Source organism: Malaclemys terrapin, chromosome 1 (assembly GCF_027887155.1).
Source record: "Malaclemys terrapin pileata isolate rMalTer1 chromosome 1, rMalTer1.hap1, whole genome shotgun sequence".
NCBI lineage: Eukaryota > Metazoa > Chordata > Testudines > Emydidae > Malaclemys > Malaclemys terrapin.
This window is the reverse complement of record NC_071505.1, coordinates 265878276-265900775: the sequence shown is the minus strand read 5'-3', so window position 1 is coordinate 265900775 and position 22500 is coordinate 265878276. Positions and strand designations below refer to the sequence as shown.

Below are 22500 nucleotides of genomic sequence, written 5' to 3'. Positions count from 1 at the left end.
ATGTAAATGTTAAAAATTAAAGGTACCTCATTTTGAAAGATCTAGAAAATGAAAAACAATTGCACTTCTAATCCTTTAACTACCACAGCCCTCCTCTCTTGTTTTTGTACATTCTGTCCAATTTGACAAGTGACATGCAGTTTAAAAAGATGAGACGAAGCATACCTTGCCAGTTTTAGCAGCGATCATACTGTTCTGCATTTTCATAGCTTCAATTACACAAATCTCCTGCCCTTCTGAGACCTGGTAAAATTAAAGCAGCACAAAAAATGAAGATAGAAGACTTAAATGCACTAAACTTGCATCTTCTGTCTGCAGAATAAAGTGATTAATTCCTTAGGCAAAGTTTATCAAAGTCTAAAAAGTTTTTCCACAGAAAAGCTGAAACCAAGTTGTCATATAGAAGTCCACAGCACAAGAAGTGCGACATGCCATGGTTACCTTTAGCTAATCAAAATTAAAACAGAAAAGGAATCAATTACGTAGTGGGTGGAGAAGGAAGAAGAAACAAAACAAAAACAAAGTGATCCCCTCCAATCCCACATTTGCAACTTGTACTTTCCAAACTCACACTTTCCAGCAGCCATCACACCCTGACATCAATAAAGGCCAGAACAAAATTTAATTTGTGTGGTTTTTGACTGTGGAGTCACTGCTGTACTTCCCTGGCTCAGATCCATATGGATACTAATCCTGATTCAGGAGCCAATAAGTTTCTTGGCATTAGTCCTATGGAGCATGGACTAGGGCCTTTGACTAGTGCAGAGCAAGAATGCACACCTTTGCACGTCACTATATGGATGGTAGCTGATGCCTTTGGATTGCTTAGAAGGAAACACCAATTTTTCTCCACCTGGGAGGGCTCTCGGAGGCAAAATGACAATTTTCACCACAGCTGACAGCTCTTAAAGGGAAACTCTCAAGTTTCCTCTTTCAGCTTATTTGCACTGTGCTAACAGACATATACAAACTCAAGGTCATAAGCAACCCACTGTGTAGCTCTACTTTTGGGCTGACTGTGGCTAGGAATCAGATTCTCTCTTCAGCGCCTTTGACTATGCAAAGGAAATAAGCCACTTGAGGTTTTATGCTGGTTATGCAGGTTAGCCATTTACGGTGGTGGGGGGAACCTTCATGGTCCAAATTCATCACTGGTGTAATCCCACAGACTACAAGGATTGTTTTGGAAACCCTGTGATGATCATTGGAGATGGCAGTCAACAGATTTACACTTTGGATGGAACGGGCTGGGCCCTGTGTGCCAGCTGTCATGCCTTTGTGGTTTTGTTCAGTGTAAGGATGAACTTTCCTGAGACATCTGGGTAATCTTCATGGGTTTCCACTGTGTCTCTTATAGTACACGCAGTTTTAGTGCCTTTGAACTCGGTCTCCTCTTTTCCTGCACTGTTCAGATGGTGGTATTTTTTGGTACACAAACACGAAGGGATGTGATTCACAGTGATGGTCTATGCAGTCTTGGGCATGTTGCTTGTCTCCGTGTATTGTAACCTGGTATCCTAGGACCCATTAGTGAGGGTGTACTATCCAACAGAGAGATAGGAGGGCAGTCAGCAAAGAAACCATGGATGTGACTACATTGAGTGTCTAAATGACTTTTCTTATGAAGTTATGTACTAAAGATATGCATCTCTCCTAACTCTGTTCTGGGCTGGTGTGTCCCCTGCTGAAACATCCAGGATCCTGAGGCAAGCCAGAGAGATATTTATTACTTCTAGATTAAAAAGCTTCTGCACTATCCCTCTGTCAGACTTACCAACAGCAGTATGAGTTTTGGAATAAGAGCGGAAAACATTGGCTCTAAGAACTCTGCATTCTAACCAGATACGCTGAACAATTAACATGAACCATTGTAAATACAGAAATTCTGTCATGAGAGTCAGGTGAGCAGTTTAAGTCATTAACACTGAGATTCTATGTATGGCACCAAACACTTGTTCTCTATCCCATCTCTGCCTATCTTTTGTCATTCACCTCCCCACCCCAGGAGTACAAACAAGAGAAATCAAAACCAAACCCACCCACATTACAATTTAGCTACAGTTGAGACACCAACCTACTAAAGAAAGAAAATTCAGAGATTTAAGACCATTCCATTACTGCATCTTAGAAAAGTCAAGGGCCATGAACAAGGACTGGGCTCCAGGAATTCATAAAATGCTCATCCCGGCTCTGCAACTGATTTTCAATGTGACCATGGGCAAATCGCTTAGGCCACAATTTTCAAAGCCGAGTTCTCAAAATTAGACATCTAAAGCAGCAAAGTCAATGGGAGCGATGACAAGAGCTCTGAAAAACATCTGGTCATTTAGGGGCCTAAATATGGATTTGGTGCTTAATGTCAAGCACACAAGTTGTCCCAGGCGCCTGTGCAATTCAGTTTCACAGTCTGTAAAATGGATCACTTGGTCAGATGGTTGGCACATTAATCAGTTAATGTTTATGCAGCGCCTTAAAATGTATTAACTGTCTAAATGCTAAGTAGAGTTGTCTCTGTGCACGTCCGATACTGCAGTGCAAATGGATGGAAATGAGTGAGAATCAGTATTCTGTATTCCTTGGCTTCTGTTTGATGCCTCAAATTCAATGTAGTATTTTTGTGTTTGATAGAGATGTGTGTTTACAGGGATGATAATAAAAGAGTTGGGCTTTATAAAGAAATCAAAAAAATCCAACACACAAAACTAACTTAGTCAACATCTAGTATTCTTATTTATTTAGAACACAGAGCGTGCTTTTTGTAAGTACCCAAAGTTAAAATGCTGTGACAGTACTTCTGATAATGTGCAATTTGTTTAAAACTACTTGGTGAAAGCATCACTTAAGCACAGAAGTTTAATCACAGTTCTTATGTTAAATCTTTATGATTCCTTTCATTGTACAATCCTAAAATTAGGCATTTGTATCTCTATTTTCTTTTGCACTCTTTTGGGCTTTGTCCAATTTCTTTCATTACATAATTGTGTGTATCCTTTAGCCTGTCCGTATTATTTAGCCTGTAAATGAAGATCTTAGTGGTGTGTACAACTTCTTCCTTCCTCACTTATTTAAGGATTAATCCGGGCTTTTTAAAGTATTATGCCTTTTTTCACATGTTCTATTTCTTCCCTATGTATGTTAAACAATTAAATCCAATTTTGATTCACAATCATCTTTACGTTTTAAATTTATAGGGACAAGTCATTGATGACCCAAATTTGTCAAAACAAACAAACAACCCCAAAATTCTGATTAGTTTGCACTGGCTCAGACCAATTTGTTCTGTTTGTTAAAAAGAAACAAGGAATTTTTTTGTTTTGTTTTTAATAGATTTATGCTATATAAAATCTACATTTAAATTGCTTGGATTAATGTGAATATGAAAATGGACATGTCAGATTTAGTTTCTAGAATGCATTTTAGTGTAACTCTGAATATTTCAATAGTTAATTTTTTAAATCCACTTTTATTTTTTAACCAGACCCAAAAATGAAAGTAATTGAAGAGAAGGGAACCTAATATCCAACTGCTTCTAACAACAGAGATATGAAATTTTGGAATAGCAAATCCCATTTTAACTCTTTCTCTGTCTAATTTAGGGACTGCATGGTCTTATTTATCCAATCTTAAAGAAAGATTACAGACAATATGTGGAACTGTCTTCAGTGTTTTTCTAACCAAATAATTCAGGATGAGGAGTGGAAGTGGAACTTGAAAAGTAGCAATCTTGAGCTATTTTCATTATGCATACAGGAGGAACATAAGGATTAATTGTACTCCCAGAGATGGCTCTTTAAAATTCAGAGGTACAATAAGACATCTGAGGGCATTACTACTGAGAGATCTTTGTGAGTATAGTACATGTCTCTAAGACTTTTGTGAATCATTTGATAAAGACTTAATGATTGTGACAGGATGTCTTCAATGTTAGGCTTACAAAATGGTCACAAGTCCCACAAGTCTTTTTGATAAACCCAATCAGCACTGATGTATTTCTCCACTCTATGTCTAATTGGTGTAAAGTTTGTAGATCTGAATCTTGTATCTTTCATCCAGCTTACTGCGTCCTCTCCTTTGACACGGGGTCAAGGTTCACATTCGCATCCGATTATCAAAGTAGCACTCATTAAGCAGCAGCCTGCCTTGCACCAAAATGAGTTAGCTTGAAGGAAAACTCAGCCCATTTACTCAGCAGATTTTAGCATTTTAAGGAGGCCTGAATGTCACACAGTATTGCTACATTTTGAAGAGTTTCAGACATCTCCAGCTGATGATTAATTGTAAGTGATGGGAAATAAAATCCAGTAAAGCCAGCTGCTTGCCATGGTCGGCAAAATTACTATAATGGATATAGGCTGCCAATTTTCCAGTTTTACTGGCAAGTCTTCCAAGTGTAATTAAGGGAAGTTATAAATGATATGGAAATCTATCAAGTCCCATTTATTTTCAGAGGACTCTTTCCCCCAGAGACTTTTATCTTCAAGCTTATAGTTTGCTTTGTTGTGCTAATAATTTAAACCACTTCTTATTTCTGATTAAAGCCCCCAATATCCTTCATAAGAAGTTAGATCCACTTCTTTCACAAAGATTTAAAGAAACAGAACCCTTTTAAAGTTGTGTTTGTGAAATAAGCGCAGCTCTTGTTTCCTCTGTGCTGCATCTTAGGTATCTACCTACTTTTTGGATTTCAAACCATGAATAGCCTTGAGGAGACCGCAAAGATTTTGGGGTTAGAGTTGACTTTTTTGGATTTCTCTATTTAAAAAAAATTAAGATTGTAAAAACTACCTTTCATGCTAGGCATTTAGCAGAAGGTGGTTTTCCTCTCTAATGTTGTTTGATTTGGAATAAAAGCATGAAAATGATGTGCAAAGGCCTAAAATTGGAGATGTAAAGGATGACTGCACAGTATTCCATTTCTCAATTTCATCCTTCAGAGCCACAAAATGGGGGTGATACAGTTACTGGATGAGATTTACAGTAACAGCTGTGGTCTTCCCACACAAGGGAGGACCTTCTAATGGGCTAAGGTCTGTTTTGAACAGACGGGGACTAACAAAACAAGGTTCCCTATTAAGGATGTGCAGTAATATTTCTGATAAAGAAAATGAGAGTAGTCAGATTGCTTTGAAAAGACCCAAAATCCCCTTCTGCTGTTAAAAAATGGAATTATGTTAGAAAGTGCTAACTGCTAAATAAATAAGACTAAAGGGATGTAAATGCAGGAGAATTTTTTTTTTTAAATCTACTCTCTAGCAACTGTAAAGAATGCATAGGAACCAGTGCCAGTGGCATATGGCTTTCTACTGTGCTAAACATTCAGACAAAAGACAGGTTCATCAGTCATTGGTGTATCTGGATAAAAAATTAGCTTCTGATGGATGGTATTTAGAGCTTACCTGCTGCTAGTACATTACCAGAGAAACACAGGTTTTGAAACCCACATGACATTAGAAACTGCCGACCATGAATACAACACGTGCAAGCACTCATAATGTATGCCAGGTTATACAAAATAATAAATAAGCTATTTAAACCCTCTGCCTAAAATTGGGCCCGCTGCAAGGAACCCTGGGTCAGTCCTACACAGGCCAATTAATGCACAGCATCTGCTGTATAGAAGCAGTGCATGAAGCATTTCCCAATGATTTCAGCAATTAAAATAAAACTGTTTCCTGCCTGTTCTGACAGCAACTGTGTTCAATGCAACAGTGAGCACCAAATCATTGTGTGCAGCTGAAAAAATTAAGTCTTTTTTTTTTTTTTTTTTTTGGAGAAGGGGGTGGGTGGGATGAAGATTTCTTATGGAACAGGATAGTTCTTTTGTTGTCCTACATTCTGTGTTTTTCTGCCAAATTAGACAGAAGGCTCCGAGGGCTTACAGGGCCCTCTACAGTATCACCTTCTGGTGCACTGTGGCTCCCTAAAAAGATGGATCAATATCAACCCTGCTGATTTGTCTACAAAAGTGAAAATCCTTCAATTACATTTTTAATACCATTGTATTTAGAACACAGGTGTTTGAATACAACACATTTTTAAGGCTCTTAGATCTGAAGAAAAGCCCAGTAACATCCACAAGCAAAAAGTAGCTCTGATTTGGTTAAAAGCGCAGTTAGAATCCGATTTTAATCCTGTCTCCTTTCTGAGCCCGGGGTGGGGGGGTGGGGGGGTGGAGGCTGGTAAATATCGCTCAATATTCCCATAATTTCTACACTCGCATCCCCACATATTTATGTATACCGAGAATGGACAATGGGACACTATGCAATAATAAGCAACAATCAAGCAACCTTGAACGTACAAAATATTGCATATGCTCTTTCAAAATTAATACAAACAGTACAACTTGTAATCGTTATGGTTGCAAGAACATTATATGGTACATTAAAGCCGTGTTCCTTTTGTGTACTGAGGTATGTAGAAAGTACTTGAAAATAATGCTCAGTGTTACTTTTTTTAATTTTTTTTTTTTTTAAATAACTTAGTCCATTTTGGTCTCATGGCCCTCCCCTGATGTTCTTTCTCTATGACTTGTTGGCATTCTGGCAGCAAGCACCTAAGTAGAAAACAAATCAGGAGGAATTGGATGAGCAGCAATTGAAATTCCTTGACGTTGTCCAAATCTGTGTAAAATAATTAGTGCAGGTTTCCCCTTCCTTCCAAATTAACTTGGAAACAGAAGCTATAGAGTTGAAAATATAATTAGCAGCAATTAACAGTGCTTGACAGATGATTATTCAACTTTTTAGGCCACACTCCTTTAATGAATGAATGTAGGTATAGCACATCCCAGATTTTCTGACCTCTGATTAACCGAAGGTCAGTGACGTCCTCCTGACAGCAATGAGCACTGGTCATTGCACCCCCACTTATCCAAAACACTAGTTTTTCCAGTGGTTTCAGAAATTTCCAAAACTTTTTTGGGGAAGCTGATGTGCTACATATGTATTTTGGTGGTAGCAGTTACCACCAAATACTACACACATACATGGTCTTGACAGCCTAAGACAAAGGCTAGTTTCTGTTTTAGACACAAATATTTTGATTTATCAGTGATCTTTTAAAAGTTCTTATGAATTTGGTAAAACAGCCACAATTTTTTTTAGAGAGGCATCTACACATTTTTCTCTAGTAAGGCCTTCTAATTATTTATGAATTGTTTCTTATTATTATAATAGAATTTCACCTTAAATAAAACCCCACTCCCAAAGAATCTTCAATGTATGTGTTTACATAAAGAAATAAGTAAAATTATTAAAGTCAACTGTATATAGAAGAATGCAATCTTAGACCAATATAAATGTTACATTAAACAACATACACTTTTAACAAGTAATACATTTTGAAAATAGTGGACACTTACTAGCATAAATCACAATAGAAAAATCAGTTAATCTAACTATTGCCTTCAACCTTGTTGTATCAGCATGGTGGGAATCTTGGAATGTTTTTGCTATTTGAATGTTATAGTTTTTCGAAATTGTAAAATATGGTTTCAGCTTCAGTTTACTGATAATTTTCCTTACAATAAGACACAAAAACTATAATGAAATGTATATGTTTGTAATTAATTAATGTACAAACATATAATGAAATGCATAAAAGGGCAAGTGAGATTCCTGATCATGTTTGATCAAGTTCATAATCTATCTCTTACAGAAATATGCAGCTAACATCCACACTGGGAAAACTGCACACACACAAAAAAAGGAAAAAATGAACAGAAAGCAATAATTGTACCTGCAAATTATTGGTTTATTCACAACTGGAGTGGAGAATGTGTATGGTTTGTGAAATATGCGGGTATATTAAATAATATCATAGATTTCTATGTAAAAGGTATACATTAAATTACCAACCCCATTCCTTCTGTTTTCCATTTTGGTTATTCCCCCCAGCTGGAATAAGAATTATTATGGACATAAAGTAAAAAAAAAAGGACAAATCTACTTTATTTAGATTTTTGGGACTGAATTGCAAATAAGGTTTGAAACTACAAGTGAAGTGGTGAAAAGCAACAGGTAACTTATAAAAGCCCAATATCTTATTTTACAAGAATTTGCAATGTAACGAGGAATGTATGTGTTTGGGTGGCGGTTTTGTTTTTTGTGGAGGTTTTGTTTTTTCACTCTAAGTATTTTAAAGTTAAAAACTCAGACTGGACATGTTTGTAATCCACGCAAGCCTTTTTCTAGACTTTACTGCCAGAGGATTTGAATTCAATTTACAATAAAATCTCCCAATTTGTTTCTAGCCTAGCAGCATTAAGTAGTTTTGCAAAATGAATTTAGCCAACACATCTCACTTCAGCAGTTTTAAACAATCCTCAGGATTTTAATCTTAATTCTGAAAGTCCTCAAATCAGTTAAATTCCATAATATATTAATATTTTGGGGGAAAACTGTCTTGTGCATTCTCAGTAGACAGACATCTGCTATTCAAGCAAAAGTTTTAAATTACAAATTACTGCTTCACTTTAAAGTCATGGTAGTTTTGTTAAATGAGAAATGTCCATTTAAAAAAGTAATTTGACATGATAATATTCCTAAATCATGATAGTCTTACATTTATTGAAAAAAAAAAATCTTGAAAATTGAGATAACAATCCTTAATTACAGAGAAACCTCTAACAGTGTTCTTATGGCTGTAATAATATACAAACAAATTAAATAAAAAACAAATCATGTTCTGACTGGACATTTTATCCACAATCACTTTTCTTTTGTATATATTTGTAGATACCCAAAGAAAATAATTAAACTGATTTATCCAACTCTGCAGGCTATAGATTACTAAATAGTGTCTGGCTTATTAATGCCACCTATTTCTAGTTACTGTGGTTTTTTTTTTTAAGTTTTTATTTCAGATACATGCAAAACTGAAAAAAGTAAAAATAATATTTTCAGAGGGCCATTGAGACCTTTACGATCAATTATTGTTGCCGTATACAATGACTAGCAAACTCAGAAGAGTTATGAAGAGAACCCATTTTGGGAGCACCCTGGCAGGTTTTCTGTAACCATGATACAACATTTGAGCTATGCACACAGAACTATAATATCTTTTGCTTCCCCTATTCCCGATTCACTCTACAGCATTCTTTACACACAAAGCACAAAGCAGAATATCAGAGCGGAAAATAATATACAAAGGATTAGTAAGCACTGTTTTATTCTGCCCTCAGTGCTTAATACAGAATGTCTGTGCAGCTCAGAATGAGTTTTTAAATGTTGTTGTATTTTTTGTAATTGTTACAAGATTAAATTGTATCTGTAGCATTTTACTGGAGGTTTACGAAGATGGCAATGTACACAATCCATGCCTGGGGGCCAACTGTGCTCCTGCTGAAGTCAATTTGAGCAAGATCAATGCCTAGGCTATGATTTTGAATGTGTATAACCTCTCCTGTCTCATCTAACACTGCCAATGTCCTGAATTTTGACTATACCAAATGGCCTCTTAACAACAGGCTTTCATTCTAATATGTACTTCTTTATAATAACCCCCTTCACAGAAAATTAAAATGGATGTGCTTTGCTAGAGAGACAGTGCTATCATTACAAATAAGATATAAAAGTTTAGCCTAAACTGAAGACTCATCTGCTAAATATCATCATCTTTCTCATTCGGAGAATTTTCAAATTCACAATGCTTTTGCTGTTCACATTACTTTGTTTTTAACTGTTCCCAGTGACAAGCAAGTGACATTTAATTACATCCCTCAGATAACGTGGGGAAAATGGTAAGGAAAGAAGAAAGCAATGATAAAGCTAAAAAAAAAAAAATCAGCAGAAGTCCTACTCCTCTTCGTATGACAAGTAATGCTTTCCCCTAGTGGGAATCGAGCAGAACAGAAGGCTGTGCTCTACTTCTTTGGCAGAAGTGAATTCCAAACTGGTTATCAGATGCGCTGGGGCACACACATACAGCCTTCTATCATGCTTCAGCAGCCCAAAGCGTTTTTCATAAATAGCAGCCAAAAGAGAACATTATTTTATTGAAAGGCAATGATATAAAGTCTGAGAAAAGCTAATGAAGAGACCATCGCTGGCTTCTCATTTGGCAAAGGACACAGAGATACTAACCAACACCATGTGTTTTACCTGGCCAAGCAAAATGCCCATAACTAAATGGCTGATAATAAAGACAGCTGTAAATGCAGCCATTCAAACAAAGATGATGTGCCCCCTCACTAGGAGTTTCTTTTCTATTGTAATGTTACCTCTGAAGTATGGCTAATGTAGACTACCTCCCAATGCTATTGAAGTCTCTGAAATAATCTCTTGGAGAGCACAGCCCTGGTGCAGAGACTGTTATATGATCTTCCAATAATATTTAGCATAGGTCACAAGTTAAAAAAAAACCTTGGAACAGCTAATAACAATGCCATTTTATCCATAATAGCTATAACCTGAATGAAAACTACGAACAGCATCTGATTTTTCCCTGCTTTGCAGCTGCATTGTTTTCAGACACCATTACCATTTTAACTGGTAAATACAGCTGGAAATACAAAGATGACTTAAATTCTTTAGTCAGCCTGAAAAACAAGGAGGATCAGAACACATTCAAGCAGTGGGACAAAAAGGTTTGTATTTATCAGAGAGCTACAGTTTCCTGTTCATCGTGCCTTGAACAGCTGTAGTGAGTGAACCTAGTTCTGATGGACAGCCAAGACATGTAATCTGAATCACACCATCCCACTGCTTATTCAGTGCAGATAGCTGATACTACCTCCGCTCCTTTTTAAAGTTTTGACACTAGTCCTGGAAAGGAAGGATTTAAGTTAAACCCTTTCCAATAACGCAAATGTGTTTTTGTAATTAAAGCCACACAATTAGCATTGACAAGCTCAGGGCGGCAGAACAGAGATTATGCTGTTCAAGTGCTCTGCCACTCAGTGCCTCCAGCAAAAAGCTGCAGGAGAGGAGGAGAGAAAAAAATCCTCAGACATTATTTAACAACTTGTACTCTTGCATTGCACCACTTGTGGATTTGTACAGGGAGGTTTTTAATTCCTTGGCCATGGCCCCATCCCCCCATGGTTCTATTCCTTCAAGACCACAATATATTTGTCAGGCACAAGGAAAACATTTTTTAACATCCAGCAGAATTAACTTTTTTTAAACCCATTCCATTTATACTATCAAAAGTGTAACGTAAAAACGGTTCAGTCTTGCAATATTGAAATACCTTGAAAAAATTATCTTTCGTCCCACAAAAACAAATATTTGCTTAGTACCTTACTCACTAGACAACTCTTACTGCCTCTATATAGAAGCAGTGGGTTTCACTCTCCACACAATGAGATGAATTGGATGTAAGCAGTCAGTTTTCCAACCAGCTTTTAGGCAGACCTCAAGACTAGCTGTTTTGTTAACTATTAACAACTGACCATTCATTTTTATTCTTGACAGATTACTAATACTTTGCTGTAAACAACACATGATTTACTAATAAGCTTTTCTGATTGCTTGTGAAAGAGGCATCTGAGTGTTTCAGGCCCTGATCCTGCAGACCTTCCCACACAATTCACTTTACACCAGTGAGTAATCCAGCTCACTTCCATGGAGCTATTCCTGTGCATAAAGTCACTTCCCAGGCATAAGAGTTTGTTAAGATTCAGTGGTGAAACAGGTTAATTTTAAGTGAATTCAACAGTTTTTAGAAGTGCACATTTAACAACTTTTGCCACAAGCAGCAATTACAATAGTCAAGAAATATTCAGACTTCTGCCACGTGACACAGTGGAGTTTTCCTTTCAGTTGCATTTTTACCGAACTGGAATTAGTTCAGATTTTGTGTGTGTGTGTGTGTGCGCGCGTGCGCATACATACATTTTATTTATATTTAATTAACATAATATAAACATATAGATATTAACATATTTAATATGAACGTATGGAGGCAAAGACCCACTTTTCTGGATCTCTGCACCTGGAGCTTTTATTTCCGCTCTCTGTTTCCTATCAACAGAGAGAAATGTCCATATGTATGCTGTGTAAAAGCAGAGAAAGCTGCATGGAAATGTGTAAAACAAGGTGAAGCACTAATTAGTGCTTCACCCCCATTTTATAGGGCAACACCTTTTGAGATTAAACGTGTAATTTGGGGCCCTTATCCACCTTGTACTCAACCTCTCTCTGAAGTCAGGATTGTACCCTGGGGGTATGTCTGCACATCAAAACAAACAAACAAACAAACAAACAAAACACGGCAGATGTCTCAAAGCCAGGGTCAACTGACTTGGGGTCATGGGGCTCATGTTGTGGGGCTAAAAACAGCAATGTAGACTTTGGGCTCAGGCCTGGTCTCTGAGACCCACCCCCCTCACTGTGTTTTAGAGCCCGGATTCCAGAACCTGGGCGCCAACCTGTATCTGCATTGCTATTCTAAGCCCAGCAGCACAAGCTCCAGGTCCGTTGACTCGGACTCTGAAGACTTGCCGCTGCTGGTCTTTTTTGCTTCATAGATGTACTCTTGGATTATAAATTCAGGGATCAGGATTTTCTATTTGCTTGTAAAGTGCCACATGTCTATTTAAGCAATAACAGTACTAAGCTCTTTAGACTCAGGCCTGTGTTGCTTTATTCTAATGTCCCCTATCCCAGTATAACATCACCCCCTTCAACGCTGTAAGTTGGCTCAGATTCAAGTCTCTTAATGAGGTTGTGCTCAGAGGTCACACAAAACTGAGTAATGTAAAGCGTAACTCTCAAACATCACATTTTTTTCTAGTTCTGTGTGATGGAAAAGAATGGAAACCCCCAGGATAGTGGTGATGTGTCCTGTTACCCTCCTCTCCCTAGATTTTGCTCCTTGGACAGGGTGAGGGAATCGCCTACAGAGATTTCTTACTTAGCATGGAATGCTCCCTTCAGGAATGTGTGAATCACAGTACTTCTGTCATGACACTAAATGACAACAGGTTTTTTTTTTTAAATCAAGTAACTCTTCCCCAGGACACATCTATCCTGTTTCACCCAAACATGAAGGTTGCATTTGACAACTACAGTACTTAACTGGTCCATGGCAGAAAATCAAGCAACCTCTCCCAGCACAATCAACAAAAAGTTTCTTCCTGCCAGGGCATTTGTTACAGGATAGCATGCTATCCAGATAAGTGTTTGCTCTCACTAGGGTGACCAGATGTCCTGATTTTATAGGGACAGTCCTGATTTTTGGGTCTTTTTCTTATATAGGCTCAGATTTTCAATTATACTGTGGAGAAAACTGTGTGGAATATAGTATAAAATTATATATAGCAAAAGAGCCTCTCTTACCAAGTCCCCAGGCTTTACAGAAACCGCCACCACTGCTCCAGGCATCGGTGATCTCAAAATACTGGTTGTATCCTCCACTGCTTTCTCTGGCATGTATTTACTCAACTCTGCAGCAAGCTTGGTCAGTATTCGTAACTTGTACTTAAGGAAAAGAAAAATGTTTTAATATTTTTAATCTTGTGTGAATTCTTTGTAATGATCTAAAAGTCTTGCACTGATATGCTATTTGTATGACAACATAAGCGATGGTGTTTTTATACTATACACACATTATCTATACTGTATGGAACTGTCTAAAGTTTGGAATCCGTGTCACAATTTTCACTACCTGAGTATACGGACAAAGGTAAAAGTACAGGACAACCCAAACAGCAGCACTGAGTAACTAAAAGGGCAATATTGGATTAATAATCTGGTTAACACATTTCAGATTCTTCCCCTCCCTCCCCCCAAAGGGAAAAAAGATTAAAATTTAAAAATAATTTTAAAAAGAGAAAATATCCTTTTTCCTCACCAAATCCTGGTTTAGGTCTGGAGTAATTAAATGGAATAATTTCAGATACACACCTGTGTGTCACTGAGCAGAATTAGAATTTAGCCCTGAATTACTAACGCCTCCCTAGACTATTAACAATGAATGAATTTTAAAACATTACTTTACTTTGTACTATTCAGTGTTTGCATCTTACACTTCATTCAGCTTTTGCAATCAAAACAGATCAGACAATTTCACTTCCATAATATCATGTACAAGCATAGTGCTGCAAACAAGGCATGGAAATGTCCTATTGGTAGTTCTATGTGAGGTAAGAATGAATGGAACCCTTCCAGGATAAGGGTGATGTGTCCTGTTCAACCTAAACTATTTAACTGTTTTTGTCTAAATTTAAGAAGAAAAAATATTTCTATGACGTTTTATAAATTAACAAAACAAAACGCTAGGGCCTGAACTATCTAACAGCATCCCTTTAAACTAAACCTTTCTGAAACTATGTACATTTGTATGTCAATATCCCTTTTTAGTGCAGTTCTTAAAAACCTGTGTACACTTTCATGGACATTTCATTGAGTTTGTGAGCATTTTTCTTCAAATCTGCTGCAGTGCATGTGAAACTGAATGTAGAAATCCAGTAGATGGCAGCAGGTCTCTGTGAGAAACTCCTTGATCTCCCAACATCAACTGAGAGTGAAGAACAGCATTGCACTACATCAATCATTTAAACAAAGGTTTCAATAATAAGTGGAGTAGGCTTAAGTTCATTTAAAATTCAAATGTGTATTTTGATGAGGTAAAGTTTAACACCTTTTAAAAAGTATATTGTCTACTGAAATAGTTAACCATTGTTTTGTTAAATGGAGTCTTTCTACTTTTCATTTTTATACAAAATGACACAGATGAAGGCAAAGGGGAGTCTAACTTCTGCTTCCACAGGGAGTAAAATGGGATACTCAGAAAAGACAATGGTAAGCTAATTAACTGCAGTGGAAATCTTTAAAAAACAGCTTTCTGAAGATACACATTGTTTGGTTTTAACAGAGGGTTATCATCCTACATAAATGCTGTCCGGATAGATGGAACATGTGCAGTGAACAATGTAACCATTTGGTTGGAAAATAGTTGGAACTCAGAAATATGAGATACAATTTATCTGAAACAAATAAAACCTCTGAATGTAGTCATGTGCCACAGTAATAAACAAAGCTATACCCACCACCTGGAGATTTTCGGACTCTCACCAAAATATGTATGCCTTGAGTACGTCTGATGCTGCACATATGAGCCTGCACCACTTTGTATATAAAAAGCTGCTATAACTGAAAACATCCTGCTGCCATCATGCTGTCAATTAGAGTGTGGCGTGTACATTTTCAAAAACAAAATAAGGTAAGTTATTTACCTTTCTGCACAAATGACTAAATTGAATGCAGTAAGCTGCTTGCCATGTCCCTTTAAAAAAAGAACCATGTGCGTGTATGCACACTTGTGGGGGGTGGGAGAAGATACCTAGAGGAGATTTGATAACATAAGTTGCAAGCAGAATTGCGACAATGTGACAGGTCAAATAATAACATCTTATGGATGTTTCTTTACTCTTGAGTGTGTGTGTTGCAATCAAGTCATACAAGTGTCTGCCAGTTTCTGAAGGATATGATCCTTAAGTGAAATTACAGTGCAAATAAAAGCTTTTTGCTCCTATTTAAATTCATCTGAGTCATAAGTGGCAGGGGGAAAAAGCTAGCAGAGTGCATTCTGCTGTCAATCTAATAAACATTCTGTGCAGAGGGACTATTTATCAAAGATAAATTGTACTTAAAAGTCCTTCATTAAATCTATGGGGGGGAATATAATTACACCAAATTGCACAGTTTCAGTATCCATGGTTAGTGTCTGCTTTGTACTCATAGTTTGAAAATAATAATAATAAAAAACTAGGTCTTGGAAGAAAACAAAAATAAGTTAGCTTTCTGGACTGGCAGAAATGGTGTTAGAGATTACTTTGATATAGTTTTCAAAAGTTATGCCTACCCTCCATTTGGTTTTCTAAGTATTATATAGATTGATTCTTCTGCACTGCCCAACCTCAAATTTTAAACTTTAAATGCAGGGGGGAAAATCTGCTTTAATTCCAAGGAACAAGCCGTCTTACAACATTTCACTGAGGTTGAAATACTTAAAGTAATTCCCCACCCACATCAAAGCCTGAAGCAATGCAGAGGGATGGGAGACAGGGAGAGTGTCCTGCTGTATGTTGCACATTAAAGTTCAATTTTCCATACCAAGTTATAGTATCCCTACCAACCCAATACTCAGTTTTTACCATCTTTATAATTTTCATATCTTTTACATTCCTTTCTCTGCAGGACTCCTGCTTTGCTTGGAATGAGATGTGAGAGTCAGTAAACTAACAGCTTTCAAATGCAGGTCTTTGTTATTGATGAGCTGTTCCTTTTCCTTTTGTATTTGTTTATTGTTCTTTAGTCTGTTTTGGGGATAAGAGAGTTATTGTAATCTAAAAGTACAAAATAACAACAGTAAACTTCTCAGGAAAGGCCTTTTTTGGTGCAGTTGGCTAACAAATGACCTTTCAGAATATAAAAAAGAAGACAAAGCACCAGAGAGAAGGTTCCTTCTTTAAGGTTATCTTTGATGTATTTCTACTTTCTGCTGGACCCCACTAAAACCCCACATAAGCATTCCTTTGTAAAGCTATCTCTGAGCTCTCAGAAACCATATTACACAGAGGGGGTCAGTGAGCTCTTGATCCTAACCTGAGACATACGCACGTGGCTTGATGAGAACCGCAAAGGCCTTAGGAAGACCAAACTAATCGTACAATGCCTACAGATGTCTCTAAAACAAAGACAATTAAGGACACACCAAAAATGTCTATATCACACAGTTAATACTGTTGCACTTTTGCTTTACTGAATTAAATCTAAAATCTGAAGTGGAAGTTTCCATATGTTTTTTTTAAGGTGTGTTTTGGTTGGGTGGTGAGGGGGAGAATGGGGAACGTTGCAGAGGTTGGATTACAAGTGGAGACCATAAGGTTTTCACTGGTCTAAAACAGAAGGAACATCTGCTGGAGTCATAAGCAGGTTGTCTGTGGGTGGACTTTAGCAGCAGCGAAATCTGCCATTGATCAGATCTGAACTCATCAGCAGTTGTCTCTGGTCACTGCTCCACTCTCCGGGGTTTCAGAGGGTAATTCTGCCAGCCAAAGTAAAGTTAATAAAAAAGTACCTGAACGGAGTCAGGCTTGCCCGATTGGGTAGAAAACAGGTATTTTTTTTTCCACAGGATTATTGAAGTCCACTATCAGTAAACAAAAACGATGGTAGGGAAAGGTGATGTTAGCTAACAGTTTGCATCCGAAGAAGTGAGGTTTTTACTCACGAAAGCTTATGCCCAAATAAATCTGTTAGTCTTTAAGGTGCCACCAGACTCCTTGTTGAGTTTGCTTAGGGTAACAGTACGCTGTCCTAGGTCTCTTGGTAAATGAATGCTATGATGTATGTAATGCAAAACCACCTCTTACAACTAAATCTCTCTGACTAGAGAAAAGGGCATAATAATAACAGATGTGCAGGGATAAAGGTACAAAGAGAAGGCAATAAATTGAAAACTATATATATTTACTTTAAACCTACTGTATAAATCTCTTATTCTACTTAAGTGGTAAAAAAAAGAGAAAGAAAAAAATGTAGACAACCAATTGTGGTTTAAAGGAGGTCACACGCTCATATTTAAAATACATTTCCACTTAAAGAAAACCTCAGTAAACTAAACTATAACAGAATATAATATGCTGCAAGGATGATGCTCAAACTGCATCCTGTTACATCTTGCATTAGTTCATTAAATATGATCTTCCCTACATACCTTAATCTCACGTTCTCATGAGTTGTAAATACTCAAACTCCACTGGATATTTTATAGAGCAATCTAACATAGCAATATACGTATGTATATATTTAACTTAAGTACCTATTTGGATTGCTGACCAGAAGCAGATTTACAGTATGCTTTACATTATACTCAGCCATGTTTTTAAAACCTGTCATTTTTCTGGTAGGAAGGTTAAAAATTGTAAATTGCTCAGCTTCTAGCAAATAAGTCGCCCACTGTGCATCTTGATTATTTTCAGTAAAACAACTACACTGCATACAGTAGAATAATGTCCATTCTGAATTAATAAACTTTATTAGCTAGGTAATTTCCCTTTAACGCTCTTAGTAAGCTTCCTTTTCTGTCTCAAGTCATTTAACAGGTGTCAATTGGCCATCAGGAGCTCATGAGTAACAGTTTTCCAGTAATCATTCAAGTCAATAATAAGCAACGTTCAATGCTGAACTGCTATCAGCACACTGTCTTTTTCGTTAATTCCTCTTTACATTTCAAAGCAGTGACCATATCCTTGTTTATATTTTCACCATGACAAATAAATAGGAAAGCTTGTGTATTTATTCCATATTACTTGAAGATGGCAGTCATCATCTTCTTTTAGAGACAAGGACTTCTTACTCAACAAAGAGATTTAAAGTAAGTCTCAAATTACAGACATCTTGAGCTCTGAGTTCTGGAGCTAATTTACTTCCACAGTGTGGTAGTAAGAACTAATAATAAGATCTCCACACAAGCAACTACATCCCTAATATAGTGCAGGAGCAAACACTGCATGTGCTGGAAAATGACAGTCAAAAATGAATACCCACAAAAATCATGAGCCTTTAACAGCAGCAAAAGGGAGGAGGGGGAAGAAGGAGAAAATCACCATCATGCAGAACACAGTCCAGCAGCAAAAACTTAATTAGAATAGCAATCCAGCCATGGTTCCCACTTTCAATTCATTGTGTGATACATAATTAACACTCTAGAAAAACCTAACAAGGGTTAAAGCCATGCAAAATCCATCCCCTTCACTTTAGGCTAAGGCTAAACAGTCAGGATCAAAAACATACAGAATTAAAGCTTGTAGATGTCCTTCTCTTGGAGTTACAACCCAGACGAAGAAGGTGAAATGAACAGACAGACGTTAGAAAGCTCTGTGAGCCTCAGAGCTTTGTACATCTGCAGTCACTGGAGCAGCCTGTTAGCATAATGCTTTGACAACTCCATCAGCGCAGTCTCAAGGTAGCTGTCAATCAGGATGCATCATTTAATACAACAGCACTCTGAGGATTTTCTCCTACAACCCACATGACAGCATATCTACAGCTCTATTTATATCAGCGCCCAGTTGTGTTTACAATGCTGTTGTAATTAGAAAAGATGCAACAGGCAGCAATATTATTCAGATTTCCATTTTGCCATAGTGCCATGTAAAGTGCGATCTTGCTTTACAGAGTCATGGTAAATGACAAAAGCGCTATTTTCTTTAGTCTCTGTGCTCAGACAGCACTTCATTTGCAGCTATCTATAATTAGATTAATGGTGTAGTGCAGTACAAAGCAGGCCCACTTCACATCAGATAGCATATGAATTAGGACAAACACTTATTTCAATTCAAGGCAGAGAAAGCAGTGACTGGGGTATTTAGCATACCCTTTATGGTGGAATGAGATGTTAATTGTGTACCATTACCTCTAAACTGCTTGCTTGTTGTATAAATCACTGTGCTAATTGATGCAGAGATAGAAACGTAGCCACAGGCAAGAAAGCAACGGAATGAGAGCTGAAGATGGTGGATAAAGGATTATCGAGTAAAACCATATGGAGATGAGGTTCCTTTGAAACCTGCCCATGAGCAGTGCTTCTTAAACTACAGGGGGAAAAAGTGCTGTACTGATGTGTAGAAAAAATTATTTTTACATCACGATTTACGAACAAACTCTACAATAAAGTATTTGAGCTCAACAGAAAACTAAAAAATATGTGTAACGAATCTGGACACGCTTCTAAAAGGAAACTAATTGGGAGAGCATGACTTGTGAATGGTCACAACATTCTGTTTGGGGTTTGGGAGCCTGAATTAACAAGTAACACTTGCAAACTATCCATAGCAGGTGTTTTGCTGACCCTTCCATAGAACAAAAATACAAATTCTTCCAACACACAAAAGTTTCTGTTTTAAAAAATAAAATCCAAGTTGTTGCTAATTAGCTAGAAACCTTATTAGGCAGAAAGAACAGGAGTACTTATTAGGCAGAGAGAAGATGGAAGCTTGGGATCCCAGACTCCCACATGCTACCATCATAAATTATATATTATAATATTCAGTCCAGTTAATGTATGTCTATATAAAGGACAAAATCCTGGGGAGTCCCTCCCCATATGCTGTGCAAGCCACCTTGAAGTTACAAAATATTGTATATTCTCTTGCAAAATTATTACAAACACATACAACTTGTAATCATTACGATTGCAAGAACATTATATGGTACATTACAGCGGTGTTCCTTTTGTGCACTGAGGTGTGATGAAAGTGCTTGAAAATAATGCTCAGTGTTACTTTTCTTAATTTTTTTTTTTTTTTTTTTTTTTAAACTTAGTCCATTTTGGTCTCATTGCCCTACTGTGATGTTCTTTCTCTCTGACTTGTTGGCATTCTGGCCAAGCACCTTAATAGAAAACAAATCAGGAGGAATTGGATGAGCAGCATCTCTCAAAGGTAACAAGACCAGTACAAAAGGGAAGCTGGCTACTGAGCCTTCCAACACTTCATGTCCCAAGCGGCATGTTCAGGCTTCTAGTCAGCAATCTGCCCTATCCAGTGGTGTTTGCTGTTTCTTTTAGAGCAGTGGTGGGCAACCTGCGGCCTGCAGGCAGCCCAGCAGGGTAATCCGCTGGCGGGCCACGAGATAGTTTGTTTATATTGACCGTCCGCAGGCACGGCCACCCGTGGCCGCAGTTCACCGTTCCCAGCCAATGGGAGCTGTGGGAAGTGGCGCAGGCCGCAGGGACGTGCTGGCCACTGCTTTCCGCAGCTCCCATGACCAGGAACAGCAAATTGCAGCCACTGGGAGCTGCGGTGGCCATGCCTGTGGACAATCAATGTAAACGAAGTGTCTCGTGGCCTGTCAGTAGATTACCCTGATGGGCCGCAGGTTGCCCACCGCTGTTTTAGAGCCATATTAAGATCTGCCTGGCAGGAGTGTACTGCTAGCCCACAATGAGCTATCTTGAAGTAACGGGACTCTACTTTTTAAACAAGAAACTTACGGCAAAATCCTGTTTTTATATAGCAATATAGGAGTGGAGGGTAAACAATTAGCTTCATATTGTGGTCACCTGTGAAATAACCATTGTCAACAGTTACTACACTCCTCTGATTGCAAGCATAAAGAAATAAGTTGGTATCTTGGAGAATGTAGCATGAAGACGGTGGGTAAATGCTGAGTTTCAATGGCAACCCAACATACAGCCAATATCAGGTTCTAAGCCATGCGTACAGAGACATAAGCAATTTCAATTGCCACTATTGCACTCTAATTTGCATTATAGGGCAAAGGGAATGCGTTATGTCTAGTAGTAGCTTCAGAAAAATTGTATTGGTCTCACACACACGTATAATATCGGTAGCGTTCTTACATGTTTATTTATAATAAAGCCTTACTAATGTGCAAATTAGTGTTTGCTGCAAATTCTAGTACACGGAAGTTAACATGGTTATAAGAAAACTGTCTATTGGTTGAAAAAGTGAGTTGTTTGGTTAATTTCAGGATATCCTATAAAATTTCTGCTACACTATCTCTCAAATAATACCAAGTATAGTGTGGTATCAGGAAAGAAATCCCCCCATGTCTAAAGTGGCACTCAGATTCAACAGTTTAGCTTTTGGTTACTAGACTAATAAAGCCTGTGGATAATCCTCTTTTATCAGTGAAGCTTACAACTGTAAAGAAACATTAGCTATATCTAGACAACCAAAGGGACCTATGAAATGGAAACAAATGGCAGCAGAAAAAAAAAAAAAAACCTGTGTTGACTACTTTGAAATAACACCTCCCAAGTGTGCAGGTAGTTGACATAAATGGAAACGCATTGAGGAAAAGCGCTGTGAAGCTGTGTAACAGCCCTGTTCCTAATCATTAATCACTTTTTTTAGACCATTTAAACTAGCCCATTACAGCCTGCAGCAAAACGCCAACACTCCCATCACTTGCATGTCAGCAGTGCTGGTGTTAACAGGAGAAAATATATGGTTTCTACTGTTGTGCCCCAGTTCCCCAGCATTTGCAACCTTTAATTGAAAAAGGCAGTTAAACACAAGGTAAATCATTCAGTTAGCTAAGCTGTTTAATAACATATAATTGATAATGTCAATATGTTACGGTGATCTAATGCATCACTTTCATCACTCTTGCTTACATGTATAGGCAAATCCATACTTAAAACATTTACTTTTACATCAGTCATTTAACTAAAAGCCCAGTGAGAGCTACCTCGGAATGGAACAGATCCACGTGGCCTGTTGTGTGGCCAGAGTTGGATTCCTGACACACCAGTTTCTAATGGGGACGAGCAGATTAATTATGTTATCAACAGATTGTTTCTTGCTCTCACCACACTAGAAATTCCTTCCGGGAAAGTGGACATATCTCTGATAGGGTCTGTCTGAAAAAGTATTGGGAAAACCCAGTAAGGTTTAAAGCAATAACTCAGATTTGCAGACAGACCCTGATCCTGTTACCACTTACACATGTGCTTAACTTCACACATGTGAACAGTTCAGTGAGGCCAGTGGGACTACTCACATTATGCAATTAGTCATAG

At 37.6% G+C, this 22500-nt stretch overlaps 1 protein-coding gene across 1 annotated transcript in view; it reads right to left on the bottom strand.

Moving 5' to 3' along the window:
• Positions 1-22500, bottom strand: part of PCCA (propionyl-CoA carboxylase subunit alpha) — a 393662-nt gene that overhangs the window by 2422 nt on the left and 368740 nt on the right. The window contains exons 22-23 of the mRNA XM_054012780.1: positions 13284-13424; positions 166-243 (exon numbers count right to left, since the gene is read on the bottom strand). Coding sequence (XP_053868755.1) covers positions 166-243; positions 13284-13424 — 219 coding nt within the window. The remainder of the gene's footprint in view (positions 1-165; positions 244-13283; positions 13425-22500) is intronic.